Genomic DNA, 23,620 nt, shown 5'->3' on the forward strand with positions numbered 1-23,620 from the left:
AGTTGGGGGAGGACCTGGCTCATTGAGGGGCAGTGGGTTAGCTGTGTGGATAGAGCTTATGGGTGGTGTGAGGGGCAGTGGGTAGCTGTGTGGGGACATGGGGGTGGTGTGAAGGGCAGTGAGTTAGCTGTGTGGATAGGGCTTATGGGTGGTGTGAGGGGCAGTGGGTAGCTGTGTGGGGACATGGGGTGGTGTGAAGGGCAGTGAGTTAGCTGTGTGGATAGGGCTTATGGGTGGTGTGAGGGGCAGTGGGTAGCTGTGTGGGGACATGGGGGTGGTGTGAAGGGCAGTGAGTTAGCTGTGTGGATAGGGCTTATGGGTGGTGTGAGGGGCAGTGGGTTAGCTGTGTGGATAGGGCTTGGGGGTGGTGGGAGGGGCAGTGGGTAGCTGTGTGGGGACAGGCTGTGGGTGGTGGGAGGGGCAGTGAGTAGCTGTGTGGGGACAGGCTGTGGGTGGTGGGAGGGATAGTGGGTAGTTGTGTGGGGACAGGCTGGGCATGGTGTGAGGGGCAGTGGGTTAGCTGTGTGGATAGGGCTTAGGGGTGGTGTGAGGGGCAGTGGGTAGCTATGTTGGCAGAGTTTGGGAGTGGTGGTGGGGGCAATGGGTAGCTGTGTGGGCAGAGGCTGAGGTGGTGTGAGGGGCAGTGGGTAGCTGTGTTGGTACAGACTGTGGGTGGTGAGAGGGGTATTGTCAGAAGTGTTGTCAGATGTGCTACCGGTGTGGTGCTCTGCTCTCTCCTTGTTGCTATCACTCGGCTGCGTGCATGTGCTGCCCCAGCTCTGCAGATAGCTGACACAGCACTCGGCACGAACCCCCAATGACCACAGACTCTAGTGAGGTGCAAAGTCACGTCTGCTAGGTTTATTGCGATCTTGGACACAATGGCAGTTCCCTGTAGGTTTCTTAGCCGAATTCAGGGCATACTACGAGAAAGTGCCTCTTGGCAATGGACCCGGCTCAGTGGCGGGACCTTCCACTTCCCCCCTCGGCCAGACAAAGACATCGCCCCAGGGATGCATTCTTATACACAGGTACAAACAAGTTACACATCACTCCTGATGTATTGAGGTGCAACCCCTCTACGTAGTAAGGTGCCGCCTCTCACCTTGTACATGCTGGTTGGAACAAAACAACTCTATCCATCATATTACCCTTTTGCCCCCGTCATTGGGATGGGTCAGTCTGTTCCTTGTTATCTGTGTGGAATATGCAAGTATGTGAATGTTCTGATATCTGGTCCAGTACCTTTTAGGTACGTATCTTCTTGCAGCATCAGCCCTTTCCTTGCCAGCTTCTGTTAGCAGGGCCTGCCTCTAGCTCACAGCTTAACTTTGCTTTATGTTAGCAAAGTCTTGACCATTACTTTAGTTCAGGCCTTAGGCCTCATACCAGGCCTCTGATACCAAGGTTTATATCTCAGGGCCTCCTCTTACTACATTCCCCCACTTTTTGTCTTTTTATGGGGAGGATGTTTACCCATCCTCTCAGAAAAGCATAATGCATGGACTAAAGATAACCCAGTGGGCTAAACACTGTTATGCGGTTACCTTATTTTACCATCCATACACTCATGCCCCATCTGTCTTTTTAGTCTGCACATTCCCTCGTACGACTGTTAGGCAGATTTTATTATCCAATTATTTTTTTAGTCCCTTATGGTGGGCCTGGGAATGTTAGGCCCGGGACCATGACTGAGGAATATTAGCTAGGAATAGTGGGTAGCTGTGTGGGGACAGGCTGTGCATGGTGGGAGGGGCAGTGGGTTAGCTGTGTGGGGACAGGCTGTGGGTGGTGAGAGGGGCAGGTTAGCTGTGTGGATAGGGCTTAGGGGTGGTGTGGGGGGCAGTGGGTAGCTATGTTGGCAGAATTTGGGGTGGGGTGGGGGCAGTGGGTAACTGTGTGGGCATGGGCTGTGAGTAGTGGGAGGGACAGTGGGTTAGCTATGTGGGTAATGTAACACCAATATTTAAAAAAGGCTCTAGAGGTGATCCCAGCAATTACAGACCAGTAAGTCTAATGTCAGTACCGGGCAAATTAGTTGAAACAATAGTAAAGAATAAAATTGTCAGACACATAGAACATAAATTACTGGGCAAAAGTCAACATGGTTTCTGTAAAGGGAAATCATGTCTTATGAATCTATTAGAGTTCTTTGAAGGGGTCAACAATCATGTGGACGAGGGGGATCCAGTGGACATAGTGTACTTAGATTTCCAGAAAGCCTTTGACAAAGGCTCTTGCGTAAATTAAATTGTCATGGGATAAGAGGGAAAGTCCTTTCATTGATTGAGAACTGGTTAAAAGTCAGGGAACAAAGGGTAGGAATAAATGGTAAATTCTCAGAATGGAGAGGGGTAACAAGTGGTGTCCCTCAAGGGTCAGCCCTAGGACCAGTCTTATTCAACTTATTCATAAATGATCTGGAGAAAGGGGTAAAAAGTGAGGTGGCAAAGTTTGCAGATGATACTAAACTGCTTAAGATAGTTAAGACCAAAGCAGACTGTGAAGAACTTCAAAAAGATCTCACAGAAGTAAGTGATTGGGCAACAAAATGGCAAATGAAATTTAATGTGGATAAATGTAAAGTAATGCACATTGGAAGAAATAACCCCAGCTATACATACAATATGCTGGGAGCTAATTTAGCTACAACGAATCAGGAAAAAGATCTTGGAGTCATCGTCGATAGTTCTCTGAAGACATCCATGCAGTGTGCAGAGGCGGTCAAAAAAGCAAACAGGATGATAGGATTCATTAAAAAGGGGATAGAAAATAAGATGGAGAGTATATTATCGCCCTTGTATAAATCCATGGTACGCCCACATCTTGAATACTGCATACAGATGTGGTCTCCTCAGCTTAAAAAAGATATACTGGCATTAGAAAAGGTTCAGAGAAGGGCAACTAAAATGATTAGGGGTTTGGAACGGGTCCCATATGAGGAGAGATTAAAGAGGTTAGGACTTTTCAGCTTGGAAAAGAGGAGACTAAGGGAGGAAATGATAGAGGTATATAAAATCATGAGTGAGGTAGAGAAAATAAATAAGGAAAAGTTATTTACTTGTTCCCATAATACAAGAACTAGGGGCCACCAAATGAAATTAATGGGCAGCAGGTTTAAAACAAATAAAAGGAAGTTCTTCTTCACACAGCGCACAGTCAACTTGTGGAACTCCTTGCCTGAGGAGGTTGTGAAAGTTAGGACTATAACAGTGTTTAAAAGAGAACTAGATAAATTAATGGAGGTTAAGTCCATTAATAGATATTAGCCAGGATGGGTAAGGAATGGTGTCCCTAGCCTCTATTTGTCAGAGGATGGAGATGTATGGCAGGCGAGAGATCACTTGATCATTGCCTGTTTGGTTCACTCCCTCTGGGACACCTGGCATTGGCCACTGTTGGTAGAGAGGATACTGGGCTGGATGGACGTTTGGTCTGACCCAGTAAGGCCGTTCTTATGTACAGGCTGGGGGTGGTGGGAGGGGCATGGGTAGCTGTGTGGGCATGGGCTGGGGTACTGTGTGTGCAGCAAGGTGGCATGGACAAGCAGGGCCTGGGATTGGTGTGAGTGGGGGGGGGGATGGAGGTCAGGGGCACGGGTGGGGTTGGCATGAGTGGCAGGTGTGTGTGTGTGGGTGGGGGGTCCTGTGGCTCTCGGGACCCCTACCCCTCCTGGCCATGGCCTGCAGCATCCCACATCCCAGTGCAGGGCTTGGCTAAGCCCTTGGCTCTCGGGTGCTCAGAGTGACTGGGCCCATATTTAACCCCTTCTGCTCCTGTTAGTGCCCCCCAGCTTCCAGGGCTCCTGTGAGGCTGGGGCGCTAGCCCTGCTGATGACTCACGGGACACTGGACCGGTTCTGGGTTCCCTATGTCGGAGAGCGGCCCCTGAGCCAGCTGGCTGCCCCCCACAGCTACAGAGTGTCTGATGATGGTCACCATTTCCACCTGGCTGTCCCTCTTCTGGCTGCTGGGCTGGTGTATGAGGTAGGTGGGGAAGCTGGGGGTGGGGAGGGGCAAGAGCAGTGGGGAAGGAGAATGGAAAATGTTCTGGTGGGGGTTGCAGTTCTCCTGGGAGGGAGCAAGAAAAAAGGCTGCCGGCCACCTACTCTTAACTGGGGATATCCACGTGTTCCCGTCACTTTTCAAACACATGAGGTGCTCAGATTGCAATGGGTGAGCTTTCAGTCAGCAAACTCAGCTGCCCTGGGATGGAGCCGTTCCTCAGGAAGTCAATGCCAGTCACTTCCTCCTGACTTCTCCATCCTGGGAATGGAACAGCAGCATTTTCTAGAATTCAAAATGACCCATTTTTCCTGACATGAAACTTTTTTGGAACTTTCATTTTGTGAGAAATTTTCAAACTGTTGAACTTTCCTGTGGTCTGGACACCCCAACTCCAGACGGTCTCCAGACACAGTCTTTCAACCGGGAACCCAGGGCAAAACCTAGGTTTCTCATCCCGAATGCTTGCTGCCTTGGAGAAGCAGTAAGAAAATGGGTGAAGCCCCCTCATTTCTAACCCAGACCAATCACAAAGACCGAAATACTTGGGCTGGTTCAGGAACATTTACATTTTTTTTTTTAATGTTTGGGAAACGTCATCACAGAGTTTCCCACAAACTGTCACTTCTGACAAATTATTCCCAGTCCCATTTGTCGCAGGGGAGAAGGAACTGGCTTCAGTTGCGAACCCTCAGTGGAACCACATTAGAAAAGAGTGAGTGTTGTGGTTCATGCCACCCCGCGCAGCCTGTCTCTCAAGAGAGCTTCGCTGTAGCAACAAAAGAGATTTTCTGGCTCTTCTCTGGGATTTGGGTTTCCTGATGTGCCCTTAGCATAGAATCATAGAAATGTAGGACTGGAAGGGATGTTGATAGGTCATTAGACCAGTCTCCTGCACTGAGACAGAACCAAGTATTATTGAGACCATCCCTGACAGGTGTTTGTCTAACCTGCTCTTAAAAAAATCCAGTTTCCGCAACCTCCCTGGATAATTTATTCCAGTGCTTAACCACCCTGACAGTTAGGAAGTTTTTCCTAATGTCCAACTTAAATCTTTGCTGCAATTTAAGCCCATTGCTTCTTCTCCACTCCTCAGTGGTCAAGGAGAAAAATGTATCACCCTCCTCCTTGTAACAACCTTTTATGTACTTGAAGACGCTTATGTCGCTGCTCATTCTTCTCTTTTCCAGACTAAACAAATGCAGTTTTTTCAATCTTTCCTCATAGGTCATGTTTTCAAGACCTTTAGTCATTTCTGTTGCTCTTTTCTGAACTCACTCCAATTTGCCCACATCTTTCCTAAATGTGGTGCCCAGAACTGGACACAATATTGGTTGGGACTGTATCAGCACGGAGTAGAGCAGAAGAATTACTTGTCATGTCTTGCTTACAATACTTCTTTTAATTCAACCCAGAATAATGTTCGCTTTTTTTGTAACTGTATTAAACTGTTGACCCATATTTAATTTGTGATCCACTATGACCCCCAGATCCCTTTCCTTAGTACTCCTTCCTAAGCAGTCATTTCCCATTTTGTATACATGCAACTGATTGTTCCTTCTTAAGTGTAAAAGCAGCAAAGAGTCCTGTGGCACCTTATAGACTAACAGACGTATTGGAGCATGAGCTTTTGTGGGTGAAAACCCACTTCGTCGGATGTATGACATGACATGCATCTGACGAACAGGGCTGGCTCCAGACACCAGCCTACCAAGCAGGTGCTTGGGGCACCACCTTGGGACGGGGTGGCACTAGGGGTTTGTTTTTGTTTTTTTTTTTGGTTCGGCTGGGCGGCACTGGGGAGGCAGGACTTGGGAGGCATGGCGCCGTGCTGGGGGCGGGCACTTGAGCGGCGCAGCTCTTGGCAGGGGTAGGCTTCAGCAGCATGGCGCTTGGAGGGGCGGGGACTGGGGCGACGCGACGCTATTTGTTTTCATTTGGGATGGCAAAAACGTTAGAGCCGGCCCTGCTGACGAAGTGGGTATTCACCCACGAAAGCTGATGCTCCAATACTTCTGTTAGTCTATAAGGTGCCACAGGACTCTTTGCTGCTTTTACAGATCCAGACTAACACGGATACCCCTCTGATACTTCCTAAGTGTAGTACTTTGCATTTGTGCTTAATGAATTTCATCCTATTTACTTCAGACCTCTTCTCCGGTTTGTCCAGATCATTTTGAATTTTAATTCTATTCTCCCAGCTTTGTATCATCTGCAGACTTTGTAAGTGTACTCTCCATGCCATTATCTAAATCACCAATGAAGATAGTGAACAGAACCAGACCCAGAACTGATCCCTGCAGGACCCCACTCATTATGCCCTTCCAGCATGACTGTGAACCACTGATAACTACTCTCTGGGAACTGTTTTCCAACCAGTTATGCACTCACCTTATAGTAGGCTCATCTAGGCTATATTTCTCTAGAGGGTCATGTGAGACAGTATCCAAAGCTCTGCTACTGCTTCCCCCGTCCACAAGGTAACCCTGTCAAAGAAGGACATTAAGTTGGTTCAACATGATTTGTTCTTGACAGTTCTATGTTGACTGTTCCTATCTTCTAGGTGCTTACAAATAGAATGTTTGATTATTTGCTCCATTATCTTTCCAGGTGCGGAAATTAAGATGACTGGTCTGTAATCCCTGGGTTGTCCTTGTTTCCCATTTTATAGCTAGGTACTACATTTACTCTTTTTCAGCCCTCAACTCTCTCTCCCATCCTCCAAGATAATCGATAATTCCTCAGAGATCTCATCAGCCAGTTCCTTAAGTATTCTAGGAGGTGTTTCATCAAGCCCTCCTGACTTGAAGATATTCTCACTTGTTCTTTTCCTCTTTTAACCTCAGACCCTACCCCATTTACACTGATGTTCTCTATGTTAGTTGTCTGATCACTGCTAACCTTTTTGGTGAAAACTTTAGCCATTGCTGCATTTTCTGTTAGTGTCTTTCCCGCCTCATTGAGTAATGGGCCTACCCTGTCCTTGGTCTTCCTCTTGCTTCTCATGTATTTGTAAAATGCTTTCTTCTTACCATTTATATCATTAGTTAGGTCAAGACAAAATTTGAGATTAAACTTTCTAATTTTGTCCCTACATGCTTGTAATGTTCTTTATATTCATCTTTTGTAATTTGACCTATCATACACTTCTTGTGTGACTCTTTTGTGAGTTTCATGTCACTGAAGATCTCCTGGTTAAGCCAGGGTGGCCTCTTACCATATTTCCTATCTTTCCCACGTTCTTGTATAGTTTGTTCTTGTGGTCTTAAAAATGTCTCTTTAAAAACCTGCCAACTCTCCTGAACTCTTAGACTTGCTTTCCATGGGATTTTACCTACCACTTCTCTGAGTTTGCTGAAGTCTGCCTTCTTGAAGTCCATTGTCTTTATTCTGCTGTTTTCTCTCCTACCATTCCTTAGAATCATGAACTCTGTCATTTCATGATCCGTTTCACCCAAGCTGCCTTCCACTTTCAAATTCTCAAGCTTATTAGAATCAAATCTAGAATAGCCTCTCCCCTAGTTGCTTCCTCCACTTTCTAGAATAAAAAGTTGTGTCCCTTGCATTCCAAAAACTTGGATAATCTGTGCCTTGCTGTGTTATTTTCCCAACAGGTGTCTGGGTAGTTGAAGTCCCCCATCACCACCAAGTCCTGTGCTTTTGACGATTTGTTAGTGTGACAAAGTTCCTCCTCTACCTTGGTGGGTCCTGCGCTTATTTGACAGATTTGCTCACCTCAGTGATCTTCCTCACAGTTTGGGTCAACTTCTCCTGTGTCTGATCAGGAGTTGGGAGGTTTGGGGGGAACCCGGGCCCACCCTCTACTCCGGGTTCCAGCCCAGGGCCCTGTGGTTTGCAGCTGTCTATAGTGCCTCCTGTAACAGCTGCATGACAGCTACAACTCCCTGGGCTACTTCCCCATGGCCTCCTCCAAACACCTTCTTTATCCTCACCACAGGACCTTCCTCCTGGTGTCTGATAACGCTTGTATTCCTTAGTCCTCCAGCAGCACACCCTCTCACTCTCAGGTCCTTGTGCCTCTTGCTCCCAGCTCCTCAGACGCACTTCCTCTCCTCTGGCTCCCCCTTCCTTGACTGGAGTGAGCTCCTTTTTAAACCCAGGTGCCCTGATTAGAATGCCTTGATTGGCTGCAGGTGTTCTAATCAGCTTGTCTGCCTGAATTGGTTTAGCAGGTTCCTGATTATTCTAGTGCAGCCCCTGCTCTGATCACTCAGGGAACAGAAAACTACTCATCCAGTGACCAGTATATTTGCCCTCTACCAGACTCCTGTACCCCACTGGCCTGGGTCTGTCACATATCCCTCCCCCCTGCTCAACACCAAGGGGTCGGGCAGCTTGGGATGCCAGACAGTGCACACATGACAAGCCATCGGCATTACCGTGACGGCTCCCTGCTCTGTGTTGCACACGGAACTGGAAAGGTTGGAGGGATAAGAACCACCTGGTCACCCTTGTGGTGTTCTCCTTGTTCCGCTTCATCCATTGAAGAGGGGCATGGTCGGTCACGAGGACAAATCTGTGCCCGAGCAAGTAGTAGCGCAATGTTTCCATGGCCCATTTCATGGCGAGGCACTCTCTCTCCACCACTGCATATTTTTGTTCCCTTGAAAGGAGTTTCCTACTGAAGTAGAGAATTGGGTGTTCCTCCTCCCCAACCATCTGTGAGAGAATGGTCCCCAACCCTACTTCCGATGCATCTGTCTGCAGGATAAATTTCTTGGTGAAATCAGGGGCTATCAGTACAGGGTTACTCCAGAGGGCAGTCCATAGGTCCGTGAATGCTTCCTCTGCTGTGTCAGACCATCTCACCAGATCAGGTCCACAGGCTTTCACTAGGTCTGTCAGGGGGCTTGCCCTTGTGGCAAAATGGGGGATAAATAATTGGAATACCCCACTACACCTAGGAATGCCCGGACTTGTTTCTTGCGACGTGGTCAGGGCCAATTTTGGATGGCCTCCAACTTGTTTACTTGGGGTTTTACCAGACCTTTTCCCACAATGTAGCCAAGATATTTGGCCTCTATAAACCCTACAACGCACTTGGCAGAGTGTCCTGTAAGGCCAGCTCGCCTGAAGGTATGAAGGACTGCCTCCACCTTCTCTAGGTGGGTTTCCCAGTCTGGGGTATGAATGACCACATCGTCCAAGTAGGCAGCAGCATAACTGTTATGCGGGCATAATAGCTTGTCCATGAGGTCCTGGAAAGTAGCTGGGGCCCCATGTAGTCCAAAAGGGAAGACAGTATATTGAAAAGACCCTCTGGTGTAGAGAATACAGTCTTTTCCTTTGCGTCTTCTCCAAGGGGAATCTGCCAGTACCCCTTTGTCAAGTCTAGGGTAGTCAAGTACCGGGCATTTGCCAGACAATCCACTAGCTCATCTATGCGAGGTATGGGGTATGCGTCGAACTGGGATACTTCGTTTAGTCGCCGGAAGTCGTTGCAAAACCTTGTGGTGCCATCAGCTTTGGGCATCAGCACAATTGGGCTGGACCACTTATTGTGGAATTCTTCGATGATCCCCAACTCCAGCATTTTTTTTACTTCTGCTTTTATTTCCTCCCCTTTGGCCATTGGCACCCGATAGGGCTCATTGTTATTCTGGCCCCAGGGTTCGTGATGATGTGGTGATATGTCTCGGTTGTTTGACCTGATTTTGTCGAGAAAACATCTTGGTTCCGGAAGATCATCTCAGACACCTCATTCTTCTGGTCTGGTGTTAAATCGGGAGACACTCTCACCTGTTTGGATGGCTTGTTTTCCTGGATAGTTATGCATGCCTCTTGTGCATGCCAGGGTTTCAGAAGGTTGATGTGATAAATCTGTTCTTGTTTTCGGCATCCTGGCTGCCGCACCTTGTAGGTTACTTCCCCCACGGGTTCAACCACCTCATAGGGCCTCTGCCACTGGGCCAGAAGCTTGCTTTCTGCTGTGGGTACCAACACCATCACCCGATCCCCTGGTTGGAACTGTCGGACTTTTGCCTGGCGATTGTAATAGTTTCTCTGGGCCTCCTGTGCCTTTTCCAAATGTTCCCGTACAATAGGGGTGACCCGGGCTATCCGGTCTCGCATCTGTATTACATGTTGTATTATATTTCTCCCCTCTTCCCGCATTGCAGTTGTTACCCCAGATCTGGCCAGCATCTCTGCTTTCAGCTGGGGGTAGTATGCTGCAGCCTCTTCAGGCAGATCATAGTAGGCCTTCTGGGCCTCCCCACACAGGAATGGGGCAAGGATACCAGACCACTGATCTCGAGGCCAGGCCTCCCGTAGGGCTGTCCTCTCAAAGGCCAGAAGGTATGCCTCTACATCATCCTCCCGCATCATTTTCTGCAGCCAATGGCTGGCCCGTATGATTTGCGTCCCATCATGGCTGCGGTTCAGCTCTGTAAGGGTCTTTACCTGGTTTACCAGTTCCCGCAACATAGCTCGGTTTTGAGAAGCCTGGTCCATCCGCAGGTGATTAGTCTCTTGCTACAGCTGCACTGCCTCCTGTTGGGCAGCTGCCTGGACAAAGGTAGCCTCCTGCTGGGCCGCCATAGCTTATATCAATGCCCGTACTAGGTCATCCATTGTGGTGAAAAAAACAAAACAAAAACCCTCTACCTTTTTTTTTTAAATCACTCTCCTTCTGCCACGCTGTGCACACCAAATCCCATCGCTGACACCAGTTGTGACAAAGTTCCTCCTCTACCTTGGTGGGTCCTGCGCTTATTTGACAGATTTGCTCACCTCAGTGATCTTCCTCACAGTCTGGGTCAACTTCTCCTGTGTCTGATCAGGAGTTGGGAGGTTTGGGGGGAACCTGGGCCCACCCTCTACTCCAGTTTCCAGCCCAGGGCCCTGTGGTTTGCAGCTGTCTATAGTGCCTCCTGTAACAGCTGCATGACAGCTACAACTCCCTGGGCTACTTCCCCATGGCCTCCTCCAAACACCTTCTTTATCCTCACCACAGGACCTTCCTCCTGATGTCTGATAATGCTTGTACTCCTTAGTCCTCCAGCAGCACACCCTCTCACTCTCAGGTCCTTGTGCCTCTTGCTCCCAGCTCCTCAGACGCACTTCCTCTCCTCTGGCTCCCCCCTCCCTGACTGGAGTGAGCTCCTTTTTAAACCCAGGTGCCCTGATTAGCCTCCCTTGATTGGCTGCAGGTGTTCTAATCAGCCTGTCTGCCTTAATTGGTTCTAGCAGGTTCCTGACTACTCTAGTGCAGCCCCTGCTCTGGTCACTCAGGGAACAGAAAACTACTCATCCAGTGACCAGTATATTTGCCTTCTACCAGACTCCTGTATCCCACTGGCCTCAGCCACCTCTTCTTCTTGCTTTGGTGGTCTGTTGTACACCCCTACCATGACACCATCCTTGTTTTTTACCGCTTTGATCCTTACCCAGACCCTTAACAGGTCTGCCTCCCACTTCTATCTCAGCCTCAGTGCAGACATATACATCTTGGATATACAAGGCAACACCACCTCCTCCTTTTCTCTGCCTGTAGTTCCTGAACAAGCTGAACCATTCCATACCAGCATTCCGGTCATGGGAATTATCCCACCAAGTTTCTGATGCCAGTTATGTCGTAATTGTGAGTATTCACAAGTATTTCTAGTTCTTCCATTTTCTTCTCCATACTTCTTGCATTAGGATACAGATATCTCAGGTGTTCATTAGATTTCCCCTCAATATCCCTTCTTGTCTGTCCTTTGCCCCTCTATGATTGTCCATGTTTCCCCCAGATTCCAACCCTTCATCCACAGCTCCATGTTTGGACTTACCTATGGACTTTTGTCTCCTGCCCCTGTTTAATCTAGTTTAAAGCTCATCTACTCGGTTAGTCAGTCTCTATCTGAACATACTTTTCCCCTTCCTGGATAGGTTGATCCTATCTGGGCTCAGCAGTCCTTCTCAGATCAGGATTCCATGCTTGAGGAAGCTGAAGCCTTCCTGGTGACACTAGCCGCTCCGCCATGTATTTACCTCCAGAATGTGTCTGTCTCTGCCCAGGCCCCTGCCCTTGACCAGAAGGATAGATGAGAACACCACCTGTGTCCAAAAGTCCTTCACTCTCCCTCCCTGTAATCACTCTGGATCTGCTTTGGGTCATACCTGGCAGTATTGTTAGTGCCCACATGTATGAGCAGCATGAGGTAATAGTCAGAGGGCTGGATGATCCTCGGCAATCCCTCCATAACATCTCAGGTACGGGCCTGAGGCAGCACGCCTCCCAGGATGCTAGGTCAGGCCAGCCGATGGATTTCTCTGTCTCCCTTAGAATGCAATCATCTACCATCACCACCTTTTGATTCCTCTTCGGAGTGATGGTTGTGATCCTTGCAGCCTTGGCCTCCTTCACCTTTGCAGGGGATTCCTCATCCTTTATTGCCAGGGCAGAATACTGGTTTGTCATCTCTACGGCTGGGGGTTGGGAGCCAGAGTGGAGGACTGCCTGCTGCCGGAAGTAACTAGCAGCCAGATTTCTCTGTGTGAAGGAGCTGTTTCCTCCTGTCCTGGTGGGTACTACTGCAGTCGTCTCCAGCTGGATTGGTTCCTCAGCCTTGGAGATCTCTATATGCAAGTTTTCAAGGAATTTCTTGTGTTCACGGATGCTTCTCAGCCTAGCCACCTACTCCTGTAGCTCTCTCATTGGTATCCTGAGAAATTCTAAGAGAAAGCATCACTCACACTGGCTGGTCTCCCCAGCCTGGCTTTCGATGATAAGCCACTGTCTCTGCAAGTCCACACCAAGGCCCAGGTAGTGGCACCCATAGTTGGGTGACATCTCCCCCTGCCCCACTGTGCCATGGAGGATGGGCAAAATCCAACATGCAAACTCATTGCCTCTGAGAGGGAAGTGACTCCAAGTCCCACAAAGCAGCCAGTTTCTGCCTACAGCATGGTTCCTACAAGAATAGGGGTGAAGGGGCTGGTGCCCCACAGAATGGGTAGGCGGCCTGGCACCCTGGGGACTGGGCTAACCCACTGATCTAGCTCTCGCTGGAGTTCTGGACTGGTCTGGCTGGCTGCCTCCTTGGTCCCAGCTTGCCTCGTGTCATCCCCAGCAAGGCCTTGTGGGTAGCCCCTGCTCCTCCTGCTCTCAGGACGCATGGGGGCAGGAGCCAGCCCAAGCACTAGTGATGCCTGACCTCTCCCAAGCCTTGGGCTCTGCTGGAACCTGGCAGGGAGGGTTCCTGACTGGTGCCAGGGCTGGTGCTCAGCCCCCGAGTCACTCTCTCACACCCTCAGAGCATCTCCCTCCAAGGGCTGACGGCTCGGCTGGATTTCTCTTTGCGGGACAAGAAGACTCGCTCAGTCCTGGCTTCCTTCGCCGTTGTCTGCACCTTCCCCACTGGGCAGTTGTTGGGTGAGTGCCTGGGTGGAGACCCCTGGCCACGAGCATGGGATGTCCCCTGTGGGGGTGGGTAGGGGGTGCCTCTGGGCCTTAGATTCCACTGGGGTAAAGTTTCAGAGTAGCAGCCGTGTTAGTCTGTATCCGCAAAAAGAATAGGAGTACTTGTGGCACCTTAGAGACTAATAAATTTATTTCAGCACGAGCTTTCGTGAGCTACAGCTCACTTCTTCGGATGCATAGAATGGAACACACAGACAGGAGATATTGATACATACAGAGAACATGAAAAGGTGGAAGTACGCATACCAACAGGAAGAGTCTAATCAATTGAGATGAGCTGTCATCAACAGGAGAAAAAAATCTTTTGAAGTGATAATTAAGATGACCCATCGAAGGTGTGAGGAGAACTTAACATAGGGAAATAGATTCAATTAGTGTAATGATCCAACCATTTCCAGTCTCTGTTTAGGCCCGAGTTAATTGTATCTAATTTGCATATTAATTTGAGTTCAGCAGTCTCTCTTTGGAGTCTGTTTTTGAAGTTTTTTTGTTGCAAAACTGCCACCTTCAAGTCTGTCACTGAGTGGTTAGAGAGGTTGAAGTGTTCTCCCATTGGTTTTTGAATGTTGTGATTCCTGATGTCAGATTTGTGACCATTTATTCTTTTGCATAGAGACTGTCCGGTCTGGCCAATGTACATGGCAGAGGGGCATTGCTGGCACATGATGGCATATCCTCACACCTTCTATGGGTCGTCTTAATTATCATTTCAAAAGTTTTTTTCCTCCTGCTGATGATAGCTCATCTCAATTGATTAGACTTTCCTGTTGGTATGCATACTTCCACCTTTTCATGTTCTCTGTATATATCAGTATCTCCTGTCTGTGTGTTCCATTCTGTGCATCCGAAGAAGTGAGCTGTAGCTCACGAAAGCTCATGCTGAAATAAATTTGTTAGTCTCTAAGGTGCCACAAGTACTCCAGTTCTTTTCACTGGGGTAAAGTGATCAGCATCCCTTTTCCTCTAGATCTGGCTCAGCCAGTGGGGCCTGGGCTGAGATTCCTTAACCCACCTCCTACGCAGCCATCGGCCACACATCCTGGCTGTAGCCTTGCCCCCAACCCCACCCCATGGGGAATGGCTGCCCCATCTGGGATTATCCACACCGGTCACAGATCCCTTCTGCGCTGACCATACCATGCATGGGATTTGTGGGGCAGCAGAGGGGTCTGAGAGTCTCATGCTGACCCAGTAGCTCCTGCTGGGTGAATGAGGGGTGAAGGTGAGGTCTCTGGGCCTGATCCTGACTCTTTCCCCCTCACACCCTTCCTGAGCACAGTGTGCCTGCCCAATGGCACCTTGGTGGCCATGGTGCTGAGCAGGGACACCAAGCCTGCCATTGACCCACGCCGGACCCACCTGAAGGACCCAGACTGTGGGCCAGTGGCCTCTGATTCCTCACGGGCCCTCTTCTCCTTCTCTCTGGCCTCCTGTGGGACCACACGGCGGGTGAGCCCCCCATAGCACATACTTTCCCCTTGGAGGTGGGGAGGGCTGGCAGCTGGTAGCTGAGACTGGGGAGGAGCATCTGGTGACAGGAGGGTGGGTCTAATGCTGTAGGGCTCTGCAGCTCTCACTTAGTCATGGTCTGATGCTGGGCCCACTGGGATGGTGGCAGGGCTTTGCCATAGGGTGGCAGCAGGGTGGTGGTACAGGCTGGGTGTCTGTAAAGCAAGCCATCTAGGGTGCAGGCCCCCCACCTCCAGCCTCACCAAAGCTAGAGGCCAGCCCAGATGGCTGGATTCGCTCTCCTCAGTCCCTGTGTTTTAGTTGAGCCAAGCCCCATCGCCCAGGGAGATGTGTGTGCCCCTAATGCAAAGGAGGTGGGTAGACCTGGGAGCGCACCAGAAGCTGTGACTCCATAGGGCTGGCATTTCTAGCAGGCTGGATTTCACTAAGATTTGGGTGCTGAGCTCCCGGGGGTGGGGGAAGCCCAAGGAATCCCAGCCTCCCTCGCTGCTGTCTGCCCTCTGACCCTCAGTCTCCCCTGCACAGTTTGAAGGAGGCTACCTGGTGTATGAGAATGAGGTGACCTTTGTACCTGAGGGGGTCCCAGCCACATCCCCCATCATCACCCGGGACTCGCGGTACAGGTGAGGCCAGCTATAGGGCCTGGAGGGGTGTCCCTGCAGCCAGTGTCAACTGGCTTGAGAACTCTAAAGTTCCCACCCACCTGGCTAAGCCAGCGTCTCCCTCTGCAGGCTGACTCTGCGCTGCCGCTACCCCTTGACAGAGATGCTCTGGGTCTCAGCCCAGCAGCAGCTGGGGGAGAATGTGGTATCAGTGCCCCGCCGACCTGTGGGTTGAGGTAAGTGATCCCCAGGTCCCGGGGCACTTGCTGGGATCTGTCCAACCAATGTGCAGGCCTTCCTTGGTGCCCAGACCTTTCTGTGGCCTGGGACGGTGGCTCCCAGCCCAGGGAGCCGGGAACATGTGCGGCAGGGTATGTCTGCCTGTGCTGCCCTTCAGCTGGGAGCGAGCTAACATGCTAGAAAATCGCCGTGTGGCCATAGCAGCTCCAGCGGAGACTAGCCCCCAAGCTCAGAGCCAGTGGGTGAGTGACGTGAGAGCGGAGCTCTTGTCCAAGCTGCAATGGCCACACAGCTATTTTTAGCACACTAGTGTAAGAGGATCTAGCGCAAGTCTCTGCTCAGGCTGGGTGGCTCGCTCCCAGCCGCAGTGTAGACACTTCCAGAGCCCCCCTGGGCTCTACCCTGTTCAGGCAGGACTCCTGGAGAGTTAGACGCACAGAGGGTTGCACTGATCCATGCCCTGGTGTTTGCCATATAAGCCTCAGGAGGAGAGCAGCTGAAGACCAGGCCCTTGGATCTGCGTGGCAGCAGGGGAGACCAGCCAGGGTGTGGGCAGGTTGATTGGCCAGTCTCCTAGAGCAGGCCACTTCCTTCTCCCTGCTCTGGAACTCTTCACGTGCGTCGTCCCCTCACCATGAGTCTTGCCTACCAGCTCCCTGACTGCAAGGAGTCAGGAGTGACACACATCGGTGGGGCTCCCAGCATCCTCTGGGGCATGGGTCCTGCTGCGCAGGGGTGCTAAGTCTCCCATTCTGGGCTCCAAGGTGCAGTCATAAAGCTAGCCCCATGTCATGGCCTGACCTTCAGCAGGCACTCGGTAACCCGCTGCAGAGTGCAGATGGCAGAGCCCTGAGATTGGGTCCCATGGACCCAACCAGCCTGGCAGTGCCCATCATTGTGCTGCTTCCTCCCATGCAGGCCCTGCAGTCCCAAGGCTGGCCCCACTTTTGATGTGTCTCTTTCCTTGCAGGTGTGTGGGAATGGCAGGCTCTGGGCCTAACTCATGGTCCTTGGGCCTGGCAGCACTGGGCACCTGGCTCCCAGCTTGTTGAGCTGTTAACAAAATAAACTCTGCTTGGCCCTCAGACCTGTGGCTCTGGTACCGTTTTTAATGAAGGTGAGGGGATTGGCATGGACCACCAGGTATCTCCCTAAGCTAGCAGGGTCATCAGGTAGTGGGCAGGTACCTCCTAGCCATGGAGCTGGAATAGCGGCTGGATCTCCTGCTTCTAGGCCAGTCTCCAAGGGCAGGGAACTACAGGCCTCCTCTATGCTGCTTTTGGGCCAAATCTCACCTTGACCCAGTGCACCACATGGCTTGGAACACTTGAGATTGCATCTGCACAAGGGGTTAACAACTGCAAGTCATGCCAGCTCTGAGCCCACCCATGTGGCTAAGCCAACATCCCTGGGCTGACCAGAGCAGCGTCTACCTTGGGCTGCCCTGTACCAGGCCTGAGAGGTGCTCAGAGCTCCTCATCTGGCGCTCTCCCTTCCAACTTGACCCCAACTATGGGGGGAGGGAATGCAGAGTACCCACCCAACCCTGGCTTTGCCTTAGCGGTGGGCCGGGATACCTTCCCCAGTAGCTGCTGCCACGAGCACTTAATGCCAGCTGGGGAGCAGTCAGAAGGGACCAATGCCTGATGGTGCAGGAGGAACTAAAGCTGTCCGTGTCCTGAGAAGTGCTTGGCACTGTACAAAGGCCAGGCCCCAGGGATGGCTGGGGCTGGGAAGGGGGGCTGCTGTCAACCTCTAGCTAGGTGTTGAGTGCTTGCTGCAAACAGAGGCAGCTAACGTGCATTTCAGAGAGCATAGCTGCAGACTGTGCTTGGAGGTAGTAGGACTTGGAGAGTGTTGTATGCAGTGTTGTGTGCAGGACTTGGAGAGTGGGGGTTGGTTTGGGAACTATTTGCTTGTTCTCTGCATACTAGGGGCATAGCTGGGCCATGGCCCCTGAGGGGGCCTTGCTAAGGCCGCTTGGCCCTCAGCCTTGGAGCTCAGATCAGCCCACCTGTCTGATGTCTCCTTGAAGCTGTCTCCATGGTGCACCGCTGGCAGAAATGTGTAATGTACATGGAGCTTCACCGCAGGGTGGAACTTACACCTAGGGTTGCCAACTTTCTACTCCCACAAAACGGAACACCCATGCTCCGCCCGTTCTGCAAGGCCCCACCCCGCTCACTCCATTTCTCTCTCCCTCTGTTGCTCCCTCTCCCCACCCTCACTCATTTTCACCGGGCTGGCTCAGGGGGTTGGGGTGTGGGAGGGCACTGGCTTAGGTGCAGGCTCTGGGCTGAGGCAGTGAGTTGGGATACGGGAGGGAGTGAGGGCTCTGGGATGGGGCCAGGGATGAAGGGTTTAGGATACAGGAAGGGGCTCTGGTTTGAGGAGTGGAGCTGATGGGTTTGGAGTATGGGAGGGGACTCTGGGCTGAGGCAGGGGGTTGGGGTGTGGGAGGAGGTATGGGCTCTGGGCTGGGGCCAGAAATTAGGGGTTCAAGGTGTGGGAGGGGGCTCTGTGCTGGGACAGGGTGTTGGGGTGCACGGGAGTGAGGGCTCCAGCTGGGGATGCCGGCTCTGGTGTGGGGCCAGTGAAGAGGGATTTGGTGCAAGAGGGGGCACCATGCTGGGGCTGAGGGGTTCAGAGTGCAGGATGAGGTTCTGGGCTGGGGCAGGGGGTTGAGGTGCAGGAGTGTGTGAGGGCTCTGGCTGGTGGCACAGGCTCTGGGGTGGGGCTAGGGATGAGCGGTTGGGGTGTAGGAGGGTGCTCCACTCTGGGACCGAGGGGCTTGGAGAGTGGGAGGGAGATAAGGGCTGGAGTGGGGGTTGCAGGCTCTGGGTTGGGGCTGGAATGAAGGGTTTGGGGTACAGGAGGGGGCTCCAGGATGGGACTGATGGGTTTGGAAGGCGGGAGGGGGCTCAGCGCTCTGGCAGGGGGTTGGGGCATCAGAGGGGGTCAGGGTGCAGGCTCTGGGTGGCGCTTACCTCAGGCAGCTCCTGGAAGCAGCGGCATGTCCCCCCGCTGCTTCCTACATGGAGGCGCAGCCAGTGGACTCCGTGTGCTGCCCTGTCCGCAGGCGCCGTCCTCACAGCTCCCATTGGCTGCAGTTCCCAGCCAATGGAAGCTGTGGAGCTGGCAGTTGGGGCAGGGACAGCATGTCGAGCCCCCTGGCTGCCCCTAGGCCTAGGAGCTGGAGGGGAGAAATGCCATTGCTTCTGAGAGCTGTGCGGAGCCATGGCATGCAGGGAGCCTGCCTTAGCCCCACTGTTCCGCCAGCTGGACTTCTAACAGCCCAGTCAGCAGCGCAGAGGCACAAAGGTCCCTTTTCAACCAGGTGTTCGGGTAGAAAACTGGACACCTGACAACCCTACTTACACATGACAGTGAGAGGCTCTGGCAGGAGCAAGACAGCAGGGAAAGGCTTCAGTATCTCTCCATCCCTGCTGCCAGAGCCTTTCCCCACTGCCCCCCCACACCTTCCAGAGCCTTTCCCCAGTGCCCCCTGCTTTCGCCCCAGAGCCTTTCCCCACTGGCCCCCTACACCTTCCAGAGCCTTTCCCCACTACCCCCTGCTTTCGCCCCAGAGCCTTTCCCCACTGCCTCCCTACACCTTCCAGAGCCTTTCCCCACTACCCCCTGCTTTCCCCCCAGAGCCTTTCCCTGCTGCCTCCCCCCACCTTCCAGAGCCTTTCCCCACTACCCCCTGCTTTCCCTGCTGCCCCCCACACCTTCCAGAGCCTTTCCCCGCTGCTCCCCCACACCTTCCAGAGCCTTTCCCCACTACCCCCTGCTTTCCCCCCAGAGCCTTTCCCCACTGCCCCCTGCTTTCCCCCCAGAGCCTTTCCCCACTCCCCCCCCACACCTTCCAGAGCCTTTCCCCACTACCCTCTGCTTTCCCTGCTGCCCCCTACACCTTCCAGAGCCTTTCCCCACTGCCCCCTGCTTTCCCCCGAGCCTTTCCCCACTGCCCCCCCACACCTTCCAGAGCCTTTCCCCACTACCCTCTGCTTTCCCTGCTGCCCCCTACACCTTCCAGAGCCTTTCCCCACTGCCCCCTGCTTTCCCCCCAGAGCCTTTCCCCGCTGCTCCCCCACACCTTCCAGAGCCTTTCCCCACTGCCCCCTGCTTTCCCCCCGAGCCTTTCCCCACTGCCCCCCCACACCTTCCAGAGCCTTTCCCCACTGCCCCCTGCTTTCCCCCCCCAGCCTTTCTCTGCTGCCCCTCACACCTGCCAGAGCCTTTCCTTGCTGCCCCCCACCAGCGTGTGTGGGGGTAATGGGCTGTGGGGAGGGGGCAGGGCAGGTGTTACGGGGCAGTGAGGGGGGTAGTGGGGAAGGGGCGTAGCGGGGCTGACAGTGTGTAGTGGGTGGGGCGGGTGTTACGGGCGGGGCGAGGCAGGGGTAATAGGCAGTAGGAAGGGAGCGGAGCAGGTGTTACGGGTGGTGGGGGGTGGGGACGGTAACGGACAGAGGGGCAGGTGCTCCGGGCAAGGGGTGGGGGCGGTGCGGGTGACACAGGCAGTGGGGTAGGGGTAGGGGGCAGGGGGAGTGTTACGGGCACTAAGGGGGGGTGGAGCGGGTGTTACGGGGGGGTGGGGAGGGTAACGGACAGGGGGGTGGGTGCTCCGGGCAAGGGGTGGGGGTAATAGGCAGTGGGGAGGGGGCGGTGCGGGTGACACAGGCAGTGGGGTGGGGTAGGGGGCGGGTGTTACGGGCAAGGGGTGGGGAGGGGGCGGTGCGGGTGACACGGGCAGTGGGGTAGGGGTAGGGGGCGGGGGGAGTGTTACGGGCACTAAGGGGGTGGAGCGGGTGACACGGGCAGTGGGGTGGGGTAGGGGGCGGGGGGAGTGTTATGGGCACTAAGGGGGGGTGGAGCGGGTGTTACGGGGGGGTGGGGAGGGTAACGGACAGGGGGGCGGGTGTTACGGGCAACGGGTGGGGGCGGTGCGGGTGACACAAGCAGTGGGGTAGGGGTAGGGGGCGGGGGGAGTGTTATGGGCACTAAGGGGGGGTGGAGCGGGTGTTACGGGGGGGTGGGGAGGGTAACGGACAGGGGGGCGGGGGTAATAGGCAGTGGGGAGGGGGCGGTGCGGGTGACACGGGCAGTGGGGTGGGGGCGGGGGGAGTGTTACGGGCACTAAGGGGGGGTGGAGCGGGTGTTACGGGCAGTGGGGGCGGGGGGAGGGTAACGGCTGTCGGGAATGGGCGAGGTGCCCCGCACGCTTTGTCCGAGTCCCCGCGCCGCGCCGCGCCACGCGCACACGCCACCCGTCCGTCATCCTCGCGCTGGTCGCGGAGGGGGCGTGGCGGCCCGGTCCCGCCCCGCGCGGAGCGAGCGCGCAGGCGCAGAGCAGCGCGGCCGGCGGGCCCGGCAGGTGCGGTGGCTCTTAGGCGCGGCCCGAGCCCCGGAGCTGCCATGGAGCGGAGGCTCCGCTGGAGCCTAGCCAGGGCCTGCTGCTCCCTGCTGGCCGCGCTCTGCGCCCTGAGCTGGGCCGCCGCCGCCGAAGCCAGCAGCGGCCGGGTAGGTGCTGACCGAGCGGGCCTGAGGCCATCGAGCGGCGTGAGGGAGCGGGGACCGGCGCCCCCCCCTCGCCGGGCGAGCCCCGGGGAGGGGTCCGGCGCCCCCCGTCCCTGGGCGGGGGGCGCTGGCGCTGGTCGCGCCTCCTCCCCCGCCCGTCGGCGGGTAGGTTGAGGGTGTTGCGATGATGCCAGCGGGCTCTAGTGGTGGGGGCGATCCTGGGTGGGTGGTTCTGTTCCCGGGGACGGGGGTGGCTAATGGGCTCTGTCAGCATTTTTGAATCTGCCCTAGAAAAGTTGGTGTTTCCTTCATGGGAAGAAATTGAGAGAGAATTATTGGCTAAGAATAAGGTGATTTCCCCCCCCCCCCTTCCCCTCGTGTGATTTGCTTTGTGCAGGTAGTAGCTTGAAGGTATTTTAGCACAGGATGTGAGGAATTGGGGGTAACTTCTCAGTTAGTTAAGTACTATAGGTCTTTACTGCTTTCATAGTCCATGGGAAATGTTTGTATTTCTCTATTTTTGTGGGTTCAAAGGGTATGTGTGTTTAGGAGAACGTGTTTTAGAGAAGTGGTTCTCAACCAGGGGTACATGCGTTACTGGGGGTACACAGAAGTCTTCCAGGAGATACATCAACTTCTCTAGATATTTGCCTAGTTTTACAACGGGCTACATGAAAAGCATTAGCTGAGTCAGTACAAACTAAAATTTCGTGCAGACAGTGACTTGTTTATACTGCTCTATATACTATACACTGAAATGTAAGTACATTATTTATATTCCAATTGATTTATTTATAATTACATGGTTAAAAAGGAGAAAGTAAGCAATTTTTCGATAATAGTGTTGTGACACTTCTCTGATTGTGTAAGCAAGCAGTTTCTAAGTGAGGTGAAACTTGGGTGTATGCAAGACAGATCTGACTCTTGAAAGGGGTACAGTGATGTGGAAAGCTTGAACCTCTGTTCCAGAGAATAGCTAGAGAGACAAGGTGGGTGAGGTAATGTCTTTTGTTGGACCAGCAATGTGGAGAATAGAGGATAACTGGTTTTTGCAAAAACAACGAGGCGTCCTCGTGGCACCTTAGAGACTAATAAATTTATTTGGATGTAAGCTTTCATAAGCCCAAATAAATTTGTTAGTTTCTAAGGTGCCACGAGGACTCCTTGTTGTTTTTGCTGATACAGATTAACACGGCTACCACTCTGAAACCTTTTTTACCCCCAAAACATTTTGCTAATGAGAGGCCAATTTTTCAAGTGCCCAGCACCCATAGTTGAAGTTCATAGCTCCTGATGCTTTGTGCTCTTTTGAACATCTGATTGCTTATTTAGGGAACTAAGTAGAAGAAGAGCTTTTTTGCACTTTCTCCCATTTTGGCCCTGTATGTGCGTGAGGAAGAACTTCTTTATAAAATATCCACAAAGTCACCTATTATCCTCCTTTAATTCTATCCTTAAAGCTCATGTTTGCAGGAAAACTACAAAAAAGTCAAGAAAAAACTGCTCTGCTCAAACAGCTGCTTATCTTGATGATCATGCTTGTCTTATTTTCTTGTATAAGCCTCCTTTGTTTGTATCTACTGTGATCTTTCATCTTAGATTCAGTTTTATGTAGCTCTCTGGTCTAGGGACCATCTTTTCAGTTAGCTGTTTGTGCTGTGCCTGGTATAATAAATACAGGCTCTCTAGTGTTGCCATGACATAAGTAGTAAATAATAAAACTACCCTAATCTCTCACTACTTCATTGGTTTATAGATATGTCCCTTTATGTCAATTATTGCATTTTTCTCCCCTCTGTTTTCATTGAAGTCATTAGGTGTTTCCTCAGTTACAGACTAGGAGCTTTTTCTTCCCTGCCCCCGTTATAGTCTGTGACTGCATGCTCCCTGATTGTCTCCTACCTCGGTTTTATCTACCAGAGTTTGCTGTAGTCTGTGGGCACTCTTGATAGTTTGGGGGAGACTTGGAAAGTAATTGCATCACAGCAGATCTCTTTTTGGCTTTTAATGGGACCATACAAGTTTGGTGTACAGAGTGGGATGCTGGAGTAGAAGGGCTTGTCTACATCAGAAAGTTGCAGCGCTGGTGAGGGAGTTACAGCGCTGCAACTTTGAAGGTGTACACATCTGCAGGGCACCACCAGCGCTGCAACTCCCTGTTTGCAGCGCTGGCCGTACTCCCGTTTTGTCTCGGGTGTAGAGGATCCAGCGCTGGTGATCCAGCGCTGGTAATCCAATGTAGACACTTACCAGCGCTTTTCTTGACCTCCGTGGAAGGAGGAAGCCCCTGGTAATCAAGCTGGTTTCCTTTCCCGGTTTGCTCTCTCGGTCCCGGAGCCAGCCAGCAAACCGCAGGG

At 52.6% G+C, this 23,620-nt stretch overlaps 1 protein-coding gene and 1 long non-coding RNA gene across 4 annotated transcripts in view; one reads left to right on the plus strand and one right to left on the minus strand.

Annotated features, from left to right (window-relative positions):
• The window catches only part of MMP24 (matrix metallopeptidase 24), a 182,980-nt gene that overhangs the window by 10,128 nt on the left and 149,232 nt on the right, over positions 1 to 23,620 (plus strand). The window contains exons 14-19 of one of the 3 annotated variants that reach the window (XM_030533635.1): positions 3,784 to 3,986; positions 13,266 to 13,383; positions 14,711 to 14,880; positions 15,427 to 15,524; positions 15,633 to 15,739; positions 16,714 to 16,830. The exons of 1 other annotated variant lie outside the window; for it this stretch is intronic. In XM_030533635.1, the coding sequence (XP_030389495.1) occupies positions 3,784 to 3,986; positions 13,266 to 13,383; positions 14,711 to 14,880; positions 15,427 to 15,524; positions 15,633 to 15,738 (695 nt within the window). In that variant the 3' untranslated portion in view covers position 15,739; positions 16,714 to 16,830. Of the gene's footprint in view, positions 1 to 3,783; positions 3,987 to 13,265; positions 13,384 to 14,710; positions 14,881 to 15,426; positions 15,525 to 15,632; positions 15,740 to 16,713; positions 16,831 to 21,113; positions 21,267 to 23,620 lie in introns of those variants that run through there. One more of the 3 variants, XM_030533636.1, reaches the window with a different exon arrangement.
• On the minus strand, positions 6 to 17,188 carry LOC115635239. Its single transcript, XR_003996552.1, has 3 exons — positions 17,177 to 17,188; positions 16,331 to 16,336; positions 6 to 768 (listed from the first exon to the last, which is right to left on the minus strand). It is a non-coding gene; the product is annotated as an uncharacterized LOC115635239 (long non-coding RNA).

The sequence above is a fragment of the Gopherus evgoodei genome, chromosome 14 (genome assembly GCF_007399415.2).
Source record: "Gopherus evgoodei ecotype Sinaloan lineage chromosome 14, rGopEvg1_v1.p, whole genome shotgun sequence".
NCBI lineage: Eukaryota > Metazoa > Chordata > Testudines > Testudinidae > Gopherus > Gopherus evgoodei.